General features: G+C 43.1%; 1 protein-coding gene across 1 annotated transcript in view; it reads left to right on the top strand.

The window, feature by feature from the left end:
- The first annotated feature begins 3,001 nt into the window (after nt 1-3,001).
- Nucleotides 3,002-17,383, top strand: part of ZEB1 (zinc finger E-box binding homeobox 1) — a 126,755-nt gene continuing 112,373 nt past the window's right edge. The window contains exon 1 of the mRNA XM_086614988.1: nt 3,002-3,083. Coding sequence (XP_086471114.1) covers nt 3,026-3,083 — 58 coding nt within the window. The 5' untranslated portion in view covers nt 3,002-3,025. The remainder of the gene's footprint in view (nt 3,084-17,383) is intronic.

Genomic DNA, 17,383 nt, shown 5'->3' with positions numbered 1-17,383 from the left:
GAATTTTAATTAGTGGGTTTGCATCCAGGATTAGAAGAAAGTATTCGGTCTAAACACTTTGACAGTGGCCGCATCCTTAATTGTGATGCTTTTTAACACGGTAAATACTGGAAACTCCGTATACAAAGATGTGAAGCGCCCAGCTGCTTGGATTAAATATCTCAAAGTTTAAAAAACAAACCCAAAAATCCCAACCCATCCACATATCTATTTGCAAGTCGTGAATAAGATGCTTTCCACAATGAAGAGTGATTGGGGTAATCAATAATGAAGCAAAACACTATCCTCTGCTTTTTTAGTTTCTAGACCTCCTTGGTATCAAAGATAACATACACGAAGATTGCTTCGGTTTTCTCTTCTCATTTATCAAAACTATAGCAGTGTAGAGCTAGCAATGCTCCTGCCAGTTTCAATTCTGCTCTTCAGAAACTAATGGGCAGCAAGAGTTGTCACCGGTTTCTCCTACCTGCTTGGAAATCTCAAGAGACTAATGCGCAAGCAGACACTATGGTTGTGTGCAAAAGACCAATAACAAACACCAGGAGACTGTTTCTCTCCTCATTCTGTTAGGAAACATAAATTGCTCAAAATGAAGAGACAAGAATTCTTACCCAGAGGTGAAAAGTGACAAAACTCAATGAAAATGAGCTACTTGAAAGTCGCTTAAGAGGGGCCTGGAATTTTGCGTGGGCATGCAGGGGAATGTTGTTACAAATCTACAGAGATATTTACATTATATTACAAATACATATTTATTTTATTATTTTTAGTTTTGCAACTACCTTCTAAAACATGACAAATTTTAAGGAACCGAAAACTTCACATGAAAACTTGTACATCATATTTTGGTTAAATTAATCCATAGAATAATAAAAATATCAAAGTGATAAAAACACCTTAAGTCCTCATTTTCAAGCAGTTTCACAGCCCCGGGTATCTTCTGTACAAAAACTGGACAAGTGAGGACGTCGGGATACTAAAGCAGGACAAAAATGAGATTCTGCCTTAAACTTTGCAATTCACTCAAAATTTTGCTGACAAGTTTCACTTTATCTTGCAGTTGGCTTCATGTTGCAGTTCTTAGCTATCCTTGTATTTGGGGTTCAGTAACATAATGCCAAATCTAACGCTTTTTATAACTTCTGTTAGTCCATCAAACACTTTGTACTGTTTCATTTGTTACCCTTTAACGACTCTCAGGTAGATGCTCATAAAATTGTTGAAGTCAGCAGCCAATTCACACTGGGTAAAGATACATATGTAAAATACTACATCTAAATTTACCATTTTTTTGAGACATATTAGACAAACGATTAGTACCTGTAAAGAAGGGCAATAACTGTTTTCATGTGAGTACCCAAATCCACAACTGATGTATATTTCTGAGAGTACAATCAATTTAAAAAAAAATCCCTCTTGATCTTTACCTAATTCTGCATCCCTTTTATCTCTGTATCTCTTTTCTAAGCATTTCCAATTGTTCTGACTTGTGGGGACACGTCAGACACAAGGTACTTCCACAAACTGCCAGTGTTCAATAGTTCATTTTCTAGAGACATGTTAATGCTTCCATGAGATGAAGCGACATACTACAGTGTGTGAGCATATGGCACACAGAGACAAGGTAGGATAGGTAAAGGCCTCAAATTTGGTAGTGAATCAATTACTTATTAAAAGTATCCCACTGACAGAAGTGCTTTCACTGATATCTAATTTGTTTGGATAAAAGTATTCCCCAGAAGCACAGAACTATAAATTCTACAGAATCATGTAAGGATAAGAAAAAAAAATGGAAAGAAGAAAGCCTAGAAACAAATGAAAACTTAATAAATTACTATATTGCCAAAAGTGAAAAGTGAAAGTTAAGAGTAAAAAACCAGTACGAGCATTTGATGATAACGTTTTCATTGTTTCTACATTAAATGTTTATTAAGCCCAACGAGGTTGTTTATTAATTATCCGTTAAAATGGCTCCCTTCCCTTTTTTATTTTTTGGGGCATAAAATTTATACCTCTTCTCCTGTTTGTAAAAGCAGGAGGTAGGATTACGGGAAGCCCCAGAGTGACAGATTTCTGATGCGGTGGGAACAGCATCACTCTTGTCCAGCTGTTTGCTTCTCGGTTAGACCTGTAACGCAAGATTACCGTCACGATGTGAATCAGCCCGTGCTCACACGGCCGCGCCCGCCCTCCCCGCCCGACTCCTTCCTTCCCCGGCCGCGTTACGGTGAGGGCGCCCGCGGGGGGGTCAGGCTGCAGGCGCGGGGGAAGAGAGGAGCCCGCGGCGGTGACAGCCCCGTCGCCGCTCGAAAGCCAGAGGCAGGTGCCCGGCGCGGGGGCGAGAGGAAGCTGGGCCGGCACAGGCTCAGGGCCGGCACAGGCTCAGCGCCGCCAGGCTCGCCCGCCCCCCGCGGCACCTGGGGGCGGCGACCGGTGGCTCGCGCCGGCAGGCCGCAGGGCGGCGGGGCGGGAGGCACCTGGCAGCGGGTCCGTCCGCCCGGGGCGGGAGGCGAGCGGCGGGCCGGTCCGTCAGAGCGGCGATGCCGGGGCGGGCGGACCTCCCCCGCGGGCCGCGCCGCCGGCAGGGATCCCCCTCCGCCGCCCCGGGGGCCGGCGCCCACCGACCCCCGCCCCAGGGATCCCGCCCCCTCGGCCCGGCACGCCCCGCCCCGCGGGGATCCCCCCCTGCTGCCGCCGGCGGACGGCTCGGGGGGGCGCACCCCACGGCGGGCCGGGGGGTCCCCGGGCGGCGCCGCAGCCGCCCCGCGAGCCGCTCCCCCTGGCCGCGGCCGCCGCTCCCGGTACCTGCGGCCGCAACTTTTCCCCCGCCGCTGTTCAAACGTCCTGCCGTAAAGCGCCCGTCTCCCCTGGCAACAAGGTTCCGGCCGAGCACTAGGTGTAGGAAGGTGATGTAAAAGTAAAACCACCCAGTGTCGTAAACCAGGTCCGGGGGGGAGGGGAGGGGAGGGAGGGGGGAGGGCGGGGGAGGAGGTGACTGGAGCATTTAGACACAAGCGAGAGGATCATGGCGGATGGCCCCAGGTGTAAGCGCAGGAAGCAGGCGAACCCGAGGCGCAATAACGGTCAGTCAGCCCGCGGGGCAGCGGCCCGGCCGCGCCGGAGCGGCGGCGGGGCCGGGGCGGGGGCCGGGCAGAGCCGTCCCGAGCGCGGAGGGGGGGGGTCGGGCGGGCGCGAAAGTAATTCCCCCGCCGCTCCTCGCCGGGAGCCCGGCTCCCTCCGCACCGTTATATCCGCTACCTGGTGCCTCCCTCGCCTCGCTGCCTGCCTCCCTCCTCCGCCTAGCGGTGCCTCCGCACTCCGCCGCCTGTCCGGGACCGTTACACGCTGCCTTCCCCCACACGCCCCGCCGCCCTCCCCGCTACCGCCCCGCCGCCGCCGCTGCGGGGAGCGGGCTCGGGGGGCCCCCCCGGCCGCGCCGCCGCCCTCCGGCCCGGGCGGGGACGCCGAACCCTGCGGGGAACGCCGGGGGAGGCTCCGCCGCCCGGCCGGCCTCGGCAGCCCCAACTCCGAAACTTGTTACCTGCGCGCCCCGGCGGAGCGGGGCCTCCCCGCCCGCTTTCCCCCTCCCTCCGGCCCCGCGGGAGGGATCGCCCCGCCGCCCGCCCGGGAGCGCCTCTCCGCCGCCCGCCAGAGTTCCCCTCGCTCGCCCTGCAGCGGGCCGGCTCCTCGCTCCCGGCCGGCGCCGCGGGGCAGGCTGGCGTTCGCCTTTCGGGGGGGCGGCGGGGGGGGGGGGACGGGGACGCCAGCCGTCACCGGGGGGTGTAAGGGGGGCACACCCGGGGACCGAGGCTGCCGGCGGCGGGGAAGGCACCGTGGCCGCAGCGGGTAGCGATTCGAGCGGGGGCAGCGCGGCGCGGCCGCCCCGGGCCGGCGGGAGGGGGCCGGCGCCCCTGCCGCCCGCTCGCCGCTCTCGCCTCCTCCCCATCCCCGCCGAGAGTCGGTCCCCGGCGGCGCCCCGCGGCCGCGCTGTCTCCCCGCCCCGGGTCCCGCCGGGGCGGTGGGGAAGGGAGGGCTGCTCCTGGGCGGCGGGGGCGGGCGGCGAAGTTTCTTCCCTTCCCTCTGGCTTCGGAGGTACCTGTTTGTATAATAATGGGTGGTAACGGTTTGGCCGGGGGCCCCTGCTCCGCTCTCCGTGCGTGTGTGACCGACTGCTCTGGTCTATATAAGGAATTACATTTACGTTTCAGACTTAAGGGCTGCTGTGGGGTTGCTTCTTTTTTTTTTTTTTTTTTTTCCTCCTTCCCCCCTCTTCGGTGCGTGTGTTACTTTAAGATGCATTTGGAAGGTACACGGCGGGGGGAATAAACGCTCGTAACACCCACTCTCTACTTATTTTCTGGAAAATGGAGAAGTAGTTCGGTTCTCGTAGCGACTTTTGGCAATAGGATGTAAAGCAGGAGATTTTGTAACCTTCCTTGGCAATTTTAGGTTTTATGTGGCATTTCCTGTGCAGGGTCACAGATCGGAAGGCTTTGCCTGCGATCCGAGATGTTTTCATACGCAGTGAACAGTCTCCGAAATAGATCAGAGTCACGATCGGTGCTTTGCCTCTCTAATCCTGACTGTTTCGGGCGTAACGGGGTGATAAACAAGGGCCTTTCCAGGGGCTAACGAGTTGATTTGATTGCTTTGAACTTAGGAGGGGGGTTCCTATTTTTGCTGTATGCGTTTTCTAGCAAGTATTTGTGTTTGCACGCTCATGTTATTAATTCCTCGTCCTAGTGTAAATATTTATATTTAGCTCATGATTTGGCTGTGCTAAAGGTAAGTTTGGAAAGTGCTTTTCTCTTTACCTTATTAAAAATGTTGATGATCAGAGAAAGGGGCTTTTCTTGTTGCTGACGACATGTGTGTGACATGTGAGTCTGAACCACCCAGCGTCTGTGCAGGAGCTGTAAACATGTTTACCTGAACAGGAAAGAAAATGGATTTTTCTCTTAAAGATCCGGTGATCTGAATACCATACTCTTAAAGCATATCAACAGATGACTTGAGAGAGAAATTTTCTGAAAACCTAGCTTTTGAAATCAACGGGGAAAAGAGGTTCTTGATCGCTGCAGCAAATGGCAACTTGTGCAGGTAGAAAAAAAGATGGTGTTTAGTTTTCTCCTGCATGCATGTCAGCCCCCTCCTGTCTGCTGCTTTCGTTCTCAAGGGAGGGATTTATTTACCACGCTTGCTGTCAGTGTTTTTCCTTTGTGCTTAATATTAGAAAACCAGATTTGAGGCTGTTTAGCACAAAACGTTTTGTCTGCAGCGTGTATCACTCGCAGAAAACAAAAGGTGTATAAGACGTGGTATCATTCCAGGTATCTTTCATCTTCATCACTTTTGGACCTCATTGCTGTACCTGTTTTATTATTAAAAGCCTCTGAGTCTTTATTAGCTGGCTCTGCAATGTAGAATGTAGTATGTCTTGGTTTAGGCAGGTTTTGATTCTTTTTTTTGAGGAATTAAAACCAACTTAAGTCATTGTGCATTGAAGCATCAGGATTGGTTAGATAATGCATTCTGGATAATAGAGATTTCTCAGCAGTGGGTTTATGTTTGACTTGCAAATGTTTACTAAAGAAAATGGCTAGAAAAAATGTTAACCCTTTAACCTTTAAAATAAATAAGTATGAAACTTATTTTTTTCCCTAAATTTTTAAATGCACTTTGCTCTTATAGGTGAGTATCTTCTGTTGATGAGAGATCAGCGTACAGGAGATGCTTCAGCAACTGACTTGTTTGTAGGATACACTAAATCGGTTTTATGCTGTTCCAGTTGCCTTTTTCTCCCCACTTCTGCACAGAATATGAGATTATTAGAGAGAGATTGCACTTGATGTCCAGTATACCAGCTAATAATAATGGGCTATGGCATTGAGGAGTTATACTGTAAATTTTCCTTCTGTTTATCTGTTGATAAACTTAACACAGCTATTCTTGTACTGTAAACTTTTGTTTCTTTTTTATTGCTTTTTCTCCCTCCTGTGTTTGGGAGTCACAACTTGCGGCTGCCATCCTGATGCGTTAACTGTAGCTGGAAAGGCGGTCTTATCTTCTTAACTCTAGAGCTGGTTCCTTTTCTACCTTGCTTATTGGCCCCTATAGGGGATCAGCAAAAGAGCCAATTGGTGCTGCTGTTAAAGCCTCCACTTAAAGAAAATCTGACACTTCATACCTGAAGAAAACTACCCTGTGTCATTGTCTTGACTTCTGGCCAGTACATGAAAATGTCTGCTACAGCAAAGGAGTTAGCGAAGTGTTGGGATGGTGGCACCATTCTGATAAAGCAGAAACATAGCACTGGTTGGCAATCTCTCATCCTATCTACCTTTTCCCCTTCTTCCCCTCTTTTGATAGAGAAATGAGGAGGAAAAAAGAGGGATGTGATTTTTGCCAGTCATCTGCATTGCCACACTGTGAGGATCCTGTGTGGTCTTTAAATAGATTCAGTATCGGCAAAGGTTTTCCTATTCTGAGTTGGCTTGCAGGATCAGGATTAGTTGCTTTCTTAGCATCTCTCATATATGTTGTAGAATTCTATTAATTCTTATTAAACTAAGAGTAACACATCTTGTTCTTCAGCAATGCTGCGAGACAAGTTAAACAAGCTAAATATTTAAAACTTCTTTTTCTAGAGGGTTAAAAAGATACCAACCTTTTATATTGATGTTCTGAAAGTAATGAGTATGCCTTGAGGTTTTCAGATGCATATTTAATGGTAAAACAGAAGAAATGTATGAAACTGAGTAAATTCCGAATGCTGTCAGGTATATGTGAAGAGAGGGTGTGAGACAGGCTTTTTTTTTTTCTTTACTCCCCAGTAACATTACTAAATTACTAAAAGGTTATGTAGATTGACTTGTTAGAGTGCAATTTCAGATGCTTTACAGTTGAATTTCCTCCCTTTTTGTATGAAATGATTATCTAATAAAAATGAAGTTTTGTTACAAAGCTCAGGACTGTAAGAAGATTGTAAGTGTCTTTGAATAAGGCAGAAGCACGGTGTATTTCTGTTAGCTCCAAGGTGTTAACTACTGGCAGGATGTCAGGTGTTAGTGACGCTTGGGATACAACATTCCTTGTTGTGCCTTTCTTCTCTTGCCCCCCTCCCTTTCTTTTTCACCAGTATCATGTTTTCACTCCAGCATTAATTTAAATTTGCAATTTGGGAATTGAAGAATGTAGCCTGAGTTAAAATTCCAGGCACAGTGAACAGGTCTACATGGACAACTGAATTAACTGTTTGAGTCCAGGGAAATCTTCTTTCATATAAACAAGTAATAGTTCTGTTTTAATGTTAACTACTGAAGTACAATGGGAATACACTTAAAACTGCCATTATCTCTTCATTTTTTTCTCTATCATCAGTGCTTGTTATTTAAGCAGTTGTTAAGCAGAGTTTTTTAATGTCATTAGCTACCTAGTTGCCTCAAACAGTTTTCCGTGCTTAGAGGACTCCAGTAATCATGCTGCTGAAACAGTTGACGTAAAGTAGAAAGTAGATGAAACTTTTGCTCTGAAATGAGCTTCCCTATTGTAGAAGGCACTCTGATTAAATTTTTTAGTTGAAAGTCTGAGGATTTGAATTCTGTTAACTCAGCCCAAATTTTCTGTTGAACGTTTTCTGTTTATCAGCTATCCCTCCCCATTGAGTCCTTCTGCAGACTGTGGGCTTTATTACAGGTCCTGTTAATATCAGCGTAACCAACTTCAGCCAGGCCCTGGCTCTCCGTAAGCCAGTTCCTCTGTCGGCAGCGCAGGAGGAAGGGATTCTACAGCCGTCCTCTGCTTTCTTCCCCACTGGGAGTCAGCTGGTGGTATTAACCTGTCATTTCTTCTTACAGAAGTTTTACGGTGGTGAGGGGAGAGGCTGGAGTTATCTAAGGTAGAAATATCAGCCCAATGCCTTTCTTCTTGTGGAAACATCTGTGTTAATAGTGTTTAAAGTGCCAGCGAGGGATGACAGGCATTTTTAACGTGCATGGGACTCTACAACTGCGTTAAAGAAATAAAACCAACTTCTGGGAAGCTTGGGTTGTGGGTTTTTTGCTTGTTTGTTTTTTAACTGATTTTTGAGCAACTACTCTATATTGCAGGGAAACTGCTGGAACTGTATCTAGCCAAATGACTCATAAGAATCTCTACCTCTGGATTCAATCATTAGTATTTACCAAAAATATAAGTCCATTGCTTTCAGCTCATTAGATGTTTGTAGTCATTTCAAAAACTCTAACTAATTGATATTGCTAGCTGATTAGGATACGGTGTGCTTCGTTGGCTGTAAAACTGATATTTAACAGTACCTAAAGATCATAAAGATCTATGTGTGATAGGTTTCACAGAAATACACAAAACAAGAGTTTGAAAGATGGAAATAATTCTGGTTTTATGTAGGCTTTCATATCAGTTTTGAAAGTACAGTTCCAGATGAACTTTCAAGTACTTAATATCAATATTCCTGAAGTTCTGGTCATACTTACCTTCATTTTTCAGAAGGGCTTACCAGGTAGGATTTTCTCCATTACGAGCAAGTGAGCAGGACCTTGTTTGCATCTGTGGTCTCAGAAACTTTGATGCCTCATTCTGGCAGCTATAATAGGCCTGTTATTTTTGAGAACTAAATTCTCTAGGGACTTACCCAAGGTCGCACAGGAAGTCCATAGCAAGACTGAGTCTCATCCATTTTTAATCGTTGGGACTACCCTTGCATTTGGCTTGATCTAGAACCTTAAAGAAAAAGAACAGATTTATAATTTACCAGTTAATATTCCTTTTGTTTTAAGTATTTAAGCTCTATCATATTTATTGTTTTGAAATACTTGTACTTTCAGCAAACAAATGGCAATACGCAAAACTCCGTCTTCTCTTTAGTCGTTTTTAGATGATATTGACATAGTATCTTCATTGGTGATGTTTCCTGTCAGTGTAGCCAATATTAATGTAATGATGCACTGGAGAAGTAGAGTTTTGTTTTCTGGTGTTTTTTGTATTCCCACATCTTACGTTCAGTGATGTGTAGATAAAGTAAAACACAACAGGAGGGAATTGGCTTAAGACAGACACTGTTAACATCAGCATCCCTACTCTGATGTGTGGGGTGTTTAGAAGAGTATTTTCTTAGAGGTTAACATCTGGGCAGAGATGTATTAATCGGATATTGGTTTTGTTGGGACAGTAATGACTAAAGAATCTCAGCATGTAACTGGTATTTCTGATATTTGAAAATGATTACTAGGTAAATAAAAAAGCATAAGTCTTCCTTAAAACAAAAATTCCCCAGAAACACGTGAATAAACGTCAGGCCTCAGAAGTCTGCTTGGCTGGGACAAACACATGCCAAGTCTAGGTTTTACCTCCACTACTGTTTGTCCCAGGGGGCTACTGCTGCTAAGGTGGAGCTGTGTGGGCGGTGGCTGTGGGTGCAGGGGGTGCAGCTCCTGCCCGGGGGGCCTGGGCAGCGTGAGGCAAGGTGGGTGTGGAGAGCAGTCTGTCACCTTCGTTAGTGAAGATGTGTGGTTAGCTCTAGTCATGAGACAGTGCGATAGATCAGTTATCTTAGGGACTCTTTCTTGTTGAGGGAAATGCTGTTTGAAATCTTTAATAATTTAAAAAAAAAATCAAGAAAAACTCAAGCGCACCATGGAGAGGAGAGAGGTGTATGTATGAGTGGGCAGGGATCCGTGCGGGAAAGGAGGTAGTCTGCTTCTCACTGAAGGTCTGATACCTTATTTTCAATGCACCTTGGTGGCCTTCCAGGGAGTGATGAATGTGGTCCCTAGTTGGCTGCATGAGAAGATCACAGTGGGAAATAGCTTTGACCTCAGTTGATTAGGTGATGCCTTGAAACACTGGAATTGTTGGAGGATTCTATAGGGGGTTTTGTGTGTCGTTTTTTGTGATGCTTTCTGCTTCCATGTTACACTGGCAAGTTTTTTTAAACCTCTCAGTAAGCCATTGCCTCTGATACTCTTGAGTCCATTTCTTGAGCTAATTATCAAGTGCATGGATATTTCTCGGGCTTGGTTTGCTTTTCTGGCTGTCTAATTCCTAGCATCTTATTTTGAAGTTACTCTTTCCAATAACTTAAATTTGGTATCTTTAAAAACTGTTCACAGTTGCAGCTTTTTTAATCCTTGCTTGCCCTCCTCTTTTAAAGAAAGACTAGGGTTATTGTCAGTTTTCCTTTTGTATTGAGCTGCTGTTTGTTAATTTAATAATCTACTTGTCCCTTTCTTGCATAAATAACTAGTGTTCCTGTGTGACAATTGAGGAAAATTGGAAGCCCGGTCAAGAAGAGTGATACTTGTCAAATAAAATACTGACTACAATTAAATGCAGCATAGCTTTATAAATCTATTTCGGTACTCCTGAGAAAAATACTACCCCCATCATCACAGCATGTAAGCACCTTTCAGGCAGCAAAAATATATGAATCGAGTCTTCTCTTCCTGTATCTGGGCCTGTACATCTGATTCCTTGTGTGAGTACCCGACGGATTACATTCACGTGTCAGGAGGACAGGTGGTGGTAGAGCAGAAAGAAGCAGCTTCTTAAGTTTGTATCTTTACGTGTGGAGCAGCCAGGCAGTGATTCACATGTTTCAGTTGGTTAGTGCTGACATATTAACCAGGGTTCTTTAGACTTGCACATTTGTCCCCAAAGCCTGAATAGGGAAGAAAGAAGGCTTTTTCACTTCGCCTCGTTCTGTGCTTGTTTCTGATGCCATTACTGTAATGTAACTGTATCTTTTATTTTAACATGCTTTTTCAGAGCAACAGAAGTTAACTAAAAATACGCTTTCTCATCTTTGAGAAGTCAGTAATGTTTGAAAGCAGACTGTTTCAGTTCTCCTCGTTTCAGCTGTCATTCCCAGCTGTCACAATCTCCTTGATGTGAGGACTTTACTCCTGTTGTTGTAAAGCAGTTTGGTTAACAACTGCTGTCACCCAAAGGTTAAAACCTGAAAACTGGCATCCTTTGTTGCTTCCTTTACAAGTGTTTGCTTTCTGTTTGGTAGCATCTCCCTCCTTGCTCTGCCTTCATTGTGTTCCATCTATCCTATTTTTGGAGGAATATGTAAAGCAAGTGAACATGTCTAATGATGAATGTATTCTTCCGAATGTGTTAGGGAGCTCAATTATGACTGAGGACAGAGAGTGAAAAAGATGATAAATTCTATCCTGTGCTGAGATGACATTCCATCCTATCCAATTAGGATCTGTAAGGATAAGTAGCAGTCCTTCCTGAGTGAAGGGACATGTAAAATTACTTCTTTAAGTGCCAGGAACCCCATGTGATATTGGAGTGTATCAGAAGGAAAAGGAACAACTCTTCCTTAACTATCTCTTCTGTACTTCTTTTAAGTATGTTTTTGGATTCGATGCAGATATCCTCTGTCTTTCTGCGAGGTCTTCTGTTTCTTAGCTTTTTACAAGTCAAGTGTTAGATCAGGAACATTGGAGGAGCTGGCAAGAGTGCTGAAGATAAATGGATTATAAACCTGGCCTGTCACTGTGGTCCTGAGAGTGACTTTCATGGATGACACTTGAAATAAAGGGGTTAAGAGTCTGATGTGATAGAGAGTATTTTTACCTATGAACTAGTGTGCCTATCCTTGTTAGGATCAAATGCTACTTGGGCCAGTGATGCTAGGGAGCACCTTCAGTTATCGTGATATGAAATGTTTTCGTTATTTCAGCAAACATCTCTTTTCAAATTCTGTCTGACAGACACTGAGGGCAGTTTTCTGGTCCATTTTGTAGACACATCTGTCCACAGAGTGTATATGGGAGAAAGCAAAATAAAATTACAAAACGTCACAAATGTGGTCTGATTGAAAAAGACCTGAGGAAACCTATTCCATCTGAAAAAGTGCAAACTAAAGAACCGAAAAATCAGACCTTAATTACAGGGATTAGGTTGCTTTTTGCTAAACTGGTAGACTTGATTTAAAGAAGCAGGTTGGGTTTTTTGTTTGTCTTCCTAACAGCTTCTCCAGTCTAACATAACATTTTTTCTTAATGCCGCAAAACACAAGGGAGATGAATTGTTCCTTTTTCTAAATACACTTGTTTTTAAACAGCTTTTCTGAATGCTTCGAGGAATTTCTGCCGTGTGTCCTTTCAGGTATGCATCAGATTTTCCTTCTTTCCACCTTCTAGTCCATTTTATTCTTTAAGTTCCCGTATGCTATCTGCTGTAAGTCACGTGAAATTCTGGACTGGAAAAGGAGGTACTGTTCGGAATCTGTAACCTGTGTAGTCTTCTGTCCTGTTTTGTTTATATCTTTCCATACCCTTCCCCTTTTTTCTAGTATTCCTTGTACAGCTATTTGATAAATTCGAGCAAAATAGAACTAGTCACAAACTACTGGATTCATTCTTATGTTATTGTTCACAGGAAGGACCTAGGTACAGTTGGCCCCGCAAAGAGCATGAGGTGGTGAATAAGGACTTTGAAGCAGATCTGGAGCTATAATGACTGGCTTCCTTCCCTGCTGCTGTCCCTTCCCCTTCCTTGCAAAGCGTTTTCATTTGAAAAACTAAGGTGTGGTCATTGGGCATATCTGTTCTCAACTTCCAGTAATTTTTCGCTCACTGCTGAGCTATACTGTAATTACATATGCAAATGTAGTGGTTTTTTCCCCCTCTTACCTTGTACATGTGAGAGAGAAAGATAAGGTTGTAGAGTACTGCCAAGGATGTTGCAGCTGTTGAGGACATACTGCAGATGGCCATGGAAAGAGAGAAGTACTCGTCCTGCAGGACAAGACTCGGGATTTCAGAACTTCTGTGATTCAAAGGCAGCAAGAAAACACTGCTCTTCTCAACTTTAAACTTTGGATAGGAGCACATTTTTGGACAACTTGTTCATAATAACCTGTTTTGATACATTCTAGCTACTGAGTGCTGAGAGTGAATTTGCATTTACAACAGGAATTTGTTTTGTAGATGTACATATGTATAATTATTATATCCAATAATTTAATCTGTTAGGCTGGCTTGAATGCTCCCTGTAGTAACACAAGGTAAACTTCTGTCGTTTATAACAGTGTTGTAATGATATTAAAACCACAGAGACTGATTATATGGAAAAGACTATTCTGACAACTTCTTTTCATAGTAAGGCTTACCTTGTACTTTTTCCAGATTTTAAATTGACTGACATACTATATTCCTGAAACTCTAAATAACTCTTACAACAAATAGTGGCAGTAAAATAGAATCAGTTCTGTATCACAACCAAATTCTAGGAGACTCTTTCTGCACAAAAGTGGAATAACTTCAATAAAAATGAGAAGCAAAATTGAACTGGTTATTGTAGCATCACAAAAGGGAAATAGTTCCAGTGACACATAGTGCAGTATAAGATGCCGTAGTTCTCTGTATTTCACCACGTGATTAATCATGCCTTCACGGATCAGCCTGCATAGCTGATGTGGTAGTTACACGATGGAAAGGGACTTCTTAAAAGGATGAGACAGGTTTGTACATCAGCGTGTGAGTAACTAAAACTAGTGGCAGACTTTCTGTTTCTGTGAACTGAGCCAGTTTACACAAGACAGACAATTTTAGCTTTCCAGCTGCAAAGGATACAAATAGACTTAGTTGAATAAAAATCATGACACACAACAGAGATTTAAAATGATCGTGACAGAAAATTCTTACAAGGTATTTGATGCAAACTGTTGCCTGTAGATCTAGTGCTCAACAAACATTTTTTGCCAGTATTGCCTTGTGACTCCGCTGAGATGCTTTCCTTCAGAAAAAAAATAAGTAATAAGCTTAAGAACTCCAGCAAATATGGGCATTTTCTTTATTTTGACATGAAGTGGCAAGCTTTCTTCATTTAATTACCTCAAACTCTTAAAAAAAAATTAAAAACCTCCTTGTTATGCAGTATGATATGCAAATCATTTCACCGCATTTGTTTTTGGATATGTATGGTGTCACAGTAGTTTGGCATATAGGAAAGAATATACAACTTTTTTAAAAAATCTGAGTTCTCTTCTGATCAGGTAAGAAAAAAGAAGTGCTGAAATTGAAAACTTGCCAAATGTCTTGTTCTAATAGTTTCCAATTGCTTATATTTAGCCTTTATTTCATCTTTCTAACTTTTGCCAGCATTTTTTAAGCATTTTGAAGGTCTCATATAGCAGATTCTCAGAATCAAGATGTGTTTGACTTTTCAGGTTCCAACGTGCTCACTTAACTGAGCAAAGCCTTCCAGATTTGTGCATTAATGTATCATAATAGGCATCCTAATTAAGCTTCCTTTTTTTTTTTTAAATGTCTCTCCAGCCTATCTACCTTTAAAGAATTCCTATGTCTTCCTTCAACCGCAGAAGCATTAAGTAGGACTGCAAGCGAATGTGTGCCTTGTTGGTTTGTGGGTCTACTGTCAAAACACTGTGTGGCTGAAATGTGTGTGCACATGGACAACCGTGTGTGCTGTTTTCCTGCCTTTTCCTTTTGTCTGTCAAGCTTCTGGCTGATAGCAGATTAGCCATCTGAATGTGGGCAGCAAAGAGTAATGGGCTGCTCAAAATGCCTGAGGCTTCTTGCATACAATAAAATGACTCCATTATAAAGCAAAAAATGACAAGCCTGCCATGGAGGATATCTGTATTGAGGAGATGGAGAGAGCAGCCTTTGGTTTACGATCATGTTAATGGGTGTAAAATAAACTTAATTTTTTTCAACTGTCAAAAATATTCCTAGGTGCTTTACAGAGTAGTGCTGAAGATCCTTCTAGCAGGAAAATACCAGTGAGCTAAATGGATGATATACTTCTTGCTATTCCTGATTGCTACGTATGTGTGGGGGAAGGAAGGGAGTAATAGCATGACGACTCAGTTTCATTTTCACCATGCAGGTGTATTTTTTTTTTCTTTCTTTTAAAGTTTATTTCTCATGTCTTGATTAGTTACAGGATTACGTGACCTGCCCTGCAGAATTGTGTTTGGTTTATTAAGTCTTTTGGAAGATACACTAATACAGATTTGAAGGAAATTGGGCCAGAAACATGGCTGACTGAGACAGAGGGAATCCAGATGTTGGAGGAAGATGTAAAATACAAAGCTGTAGTGAGCTGGATCAAGCAGAGGCACAAGTCTGTGTGCAGAAGCACAGTAGCAGGAAAAATAACTAGGATTCCTATAAAGATTTTTGACAGCTATACTTACCCACTATAAGGATCTGGTGTTTAAAAAATTCCCTCTCAATTGTCTGTGGTTTACTGTGTCCGTAAGCAGTAGTGGCTGCTCTTGCCCTCCTAACTTCCAGTTACAGCTTCTAAGAAGATTTTGTTTGTTTATTTTATGGCATGCAAACTCTAAGAGGTGCTTTACCCCCCAAAGAAGTGTAGCACTTTTCATTTATGCTAAATGGAGGATCTTCCTGGATTGTGTATGTTCGGGAAACGAAGAGAGCTTCTGATGAACGTGGGCTTCCAAACTAACTGGCAAGTCAGCAGAAAACAATTCAATATCTAGAATATGGAGGAATTGTTAAAACATGCAAAACTTGTCTTAAAATGCTTAATTTTAAATAAACCTCATGACTGATACTTGTTTTAGTCTGTCCCTCTTGCTGGAGTCTGTTCAGTGTGTCACTGTGGATACAACCTAGAGTGGACTCTGGAAATCTGTGCTTTAGTAGCAAAATGTACAACTTACACAACTTTTAATAAATAAAATGAGAATACTGTTTGAGTAACCTTTGTGTTATTGTTCTCATTCTGTCAGCTGCTGCCAGGTCTCATTTTGGCTGTTCTGGACATATATTCCATCTGTTATATTGACTGTGTCCCTTGAAGTTCTCCTTTTAGCTGCACTTTGCACACCAGCTCTTCTCCAGTCTCTTGAATTGATTTTTCCTTAAGGGAAAACCCTTCCTCAAAATGTGTACTTCATGTGTGCTTCTTTCTCTCCCTTCCTCTCCTCCAATAAAATCTACCACCCCAAAGAAAAAGGAAATAACTGAGAGTGATTTTGAGACCAGTTCTACCACAGAGCTCCACAGATGCTGCTCCCTTGACAGCGATATTAATTCATTGTACATGCATTTTTTGTTTTGCATTTCGCAATTGTTTCTATGATCATATGAGCTTTTATGGTGCTGAAGACTAGTTGCTTATGAAGGAAGCTGGCGATAAAACAAAAGCTTACTTAACTATCTCAAACTGTGGGTAGTCTATAGATAGTAACAACTAAAATATGTTTCAGGCTAGTTTATTAAGAGAGGATCTGTGGGGTTTTTCTCCTCGTCCCCTTCCTTGTCCTGTGTGATTGCTGTGGTTTACAGTAGGAAGTCACTAGTTTCTGCAGTCACAGATGGAAAGGGAGGTAGTCACTGGTAGGTAATGCAAAGACGTTTGAGTAAAAGTAAGAAAGTGAACTCTTATGGGGGAAGGAGGTAACTACATGTTTTATAAATCTTTCAACATCTGTAACTTAATTGGCACTGCTGAAAGCAGTATGTTGCACATTAATGCAGCTTAGGGAAGTTGCATTTATGAATATGAATTAAAAAATCTAGAACTGTTCTTGTCTTTTATGTGATTTTTATAATCACACATCATACTGTAAAGGCTATTGCACCTTTGCACCGACCTGATCTGACACGGCTACAGTGTTATGCCACGGCCAGTTTTCACTACAGTTTTGGGAAGTTGCAGAATACCAAAGACAGACTGATAAAACACTTGAAAGCTTGACTTCACTTAACCAGAAGGAAACGTAGGAAATATTTTTTTTGTTATTTTAAAGGTATTTAGGTAATAGAGAAACGTTATTCTTTTGGCAGATAGTTTTATTTGCTGTTTTCTGTGGTATTTGGGCTACGACACTGGAGTAGCTGGCTCAAATACCATATTTGAGGAAGGCTTGCAGGTATGAAAAGATCTCTGCTAAATTATTCCAAATTATTCATAAAAGTCTTGTGATGGGATATACCGTAGAGGACGGTGGAAACTTAACTGTTCTTGCTTCCTAAAGTTGCATGATTGCTCTTAATCAGTGGGAAGTGGTATGGTATGTCTGTCTGTCTGACCAAGCTGTAGACAGTTTCCAAATGTCCCTTTTGGACAAATTCACTGCAACCAGGAGTTTTTGAGAACTTGGGTCTTCTACCTGCTAGTTTGAAAATAAACATTTAATTAACTAGCATGGTTGAGGCTCTGTTTAAAATAGAGTAGTAAAATATAGTCCTTGGACTAATAAACAGGATTATCTTTCAATTTTAACAGCTTTTGTATTGATACTTCAAATCGCTTTGTCCTTTCTTGTTGGCAGTCACTAGTGTAGCAGAGTTGGAATCCTGAGTTTAGGACACAATAATTACGGCCACTAGCCACAGAGCTGTGGAGAGCC

The sequence above is a fragment of the Tauraco erythrolophus genome, chromosome 7 (assembly GCF_009769465.1).
Source record: "Tauraco erythrolophus isolate bTauEry1 chromosome 7, bTauEry1.pri, whole genome shotgun sequence".
NCBI lineage: Eukaryota > Metazoa > Chordata > Aves > Musophagiformes > Musophagidae > Tauraco > Tauraco erythrolophus.
The sequence above is the reverse complement of the archived record's forward strand: the minus strand, read 5'-3'. Positions and strand labels throughout refer to the sequence as shown.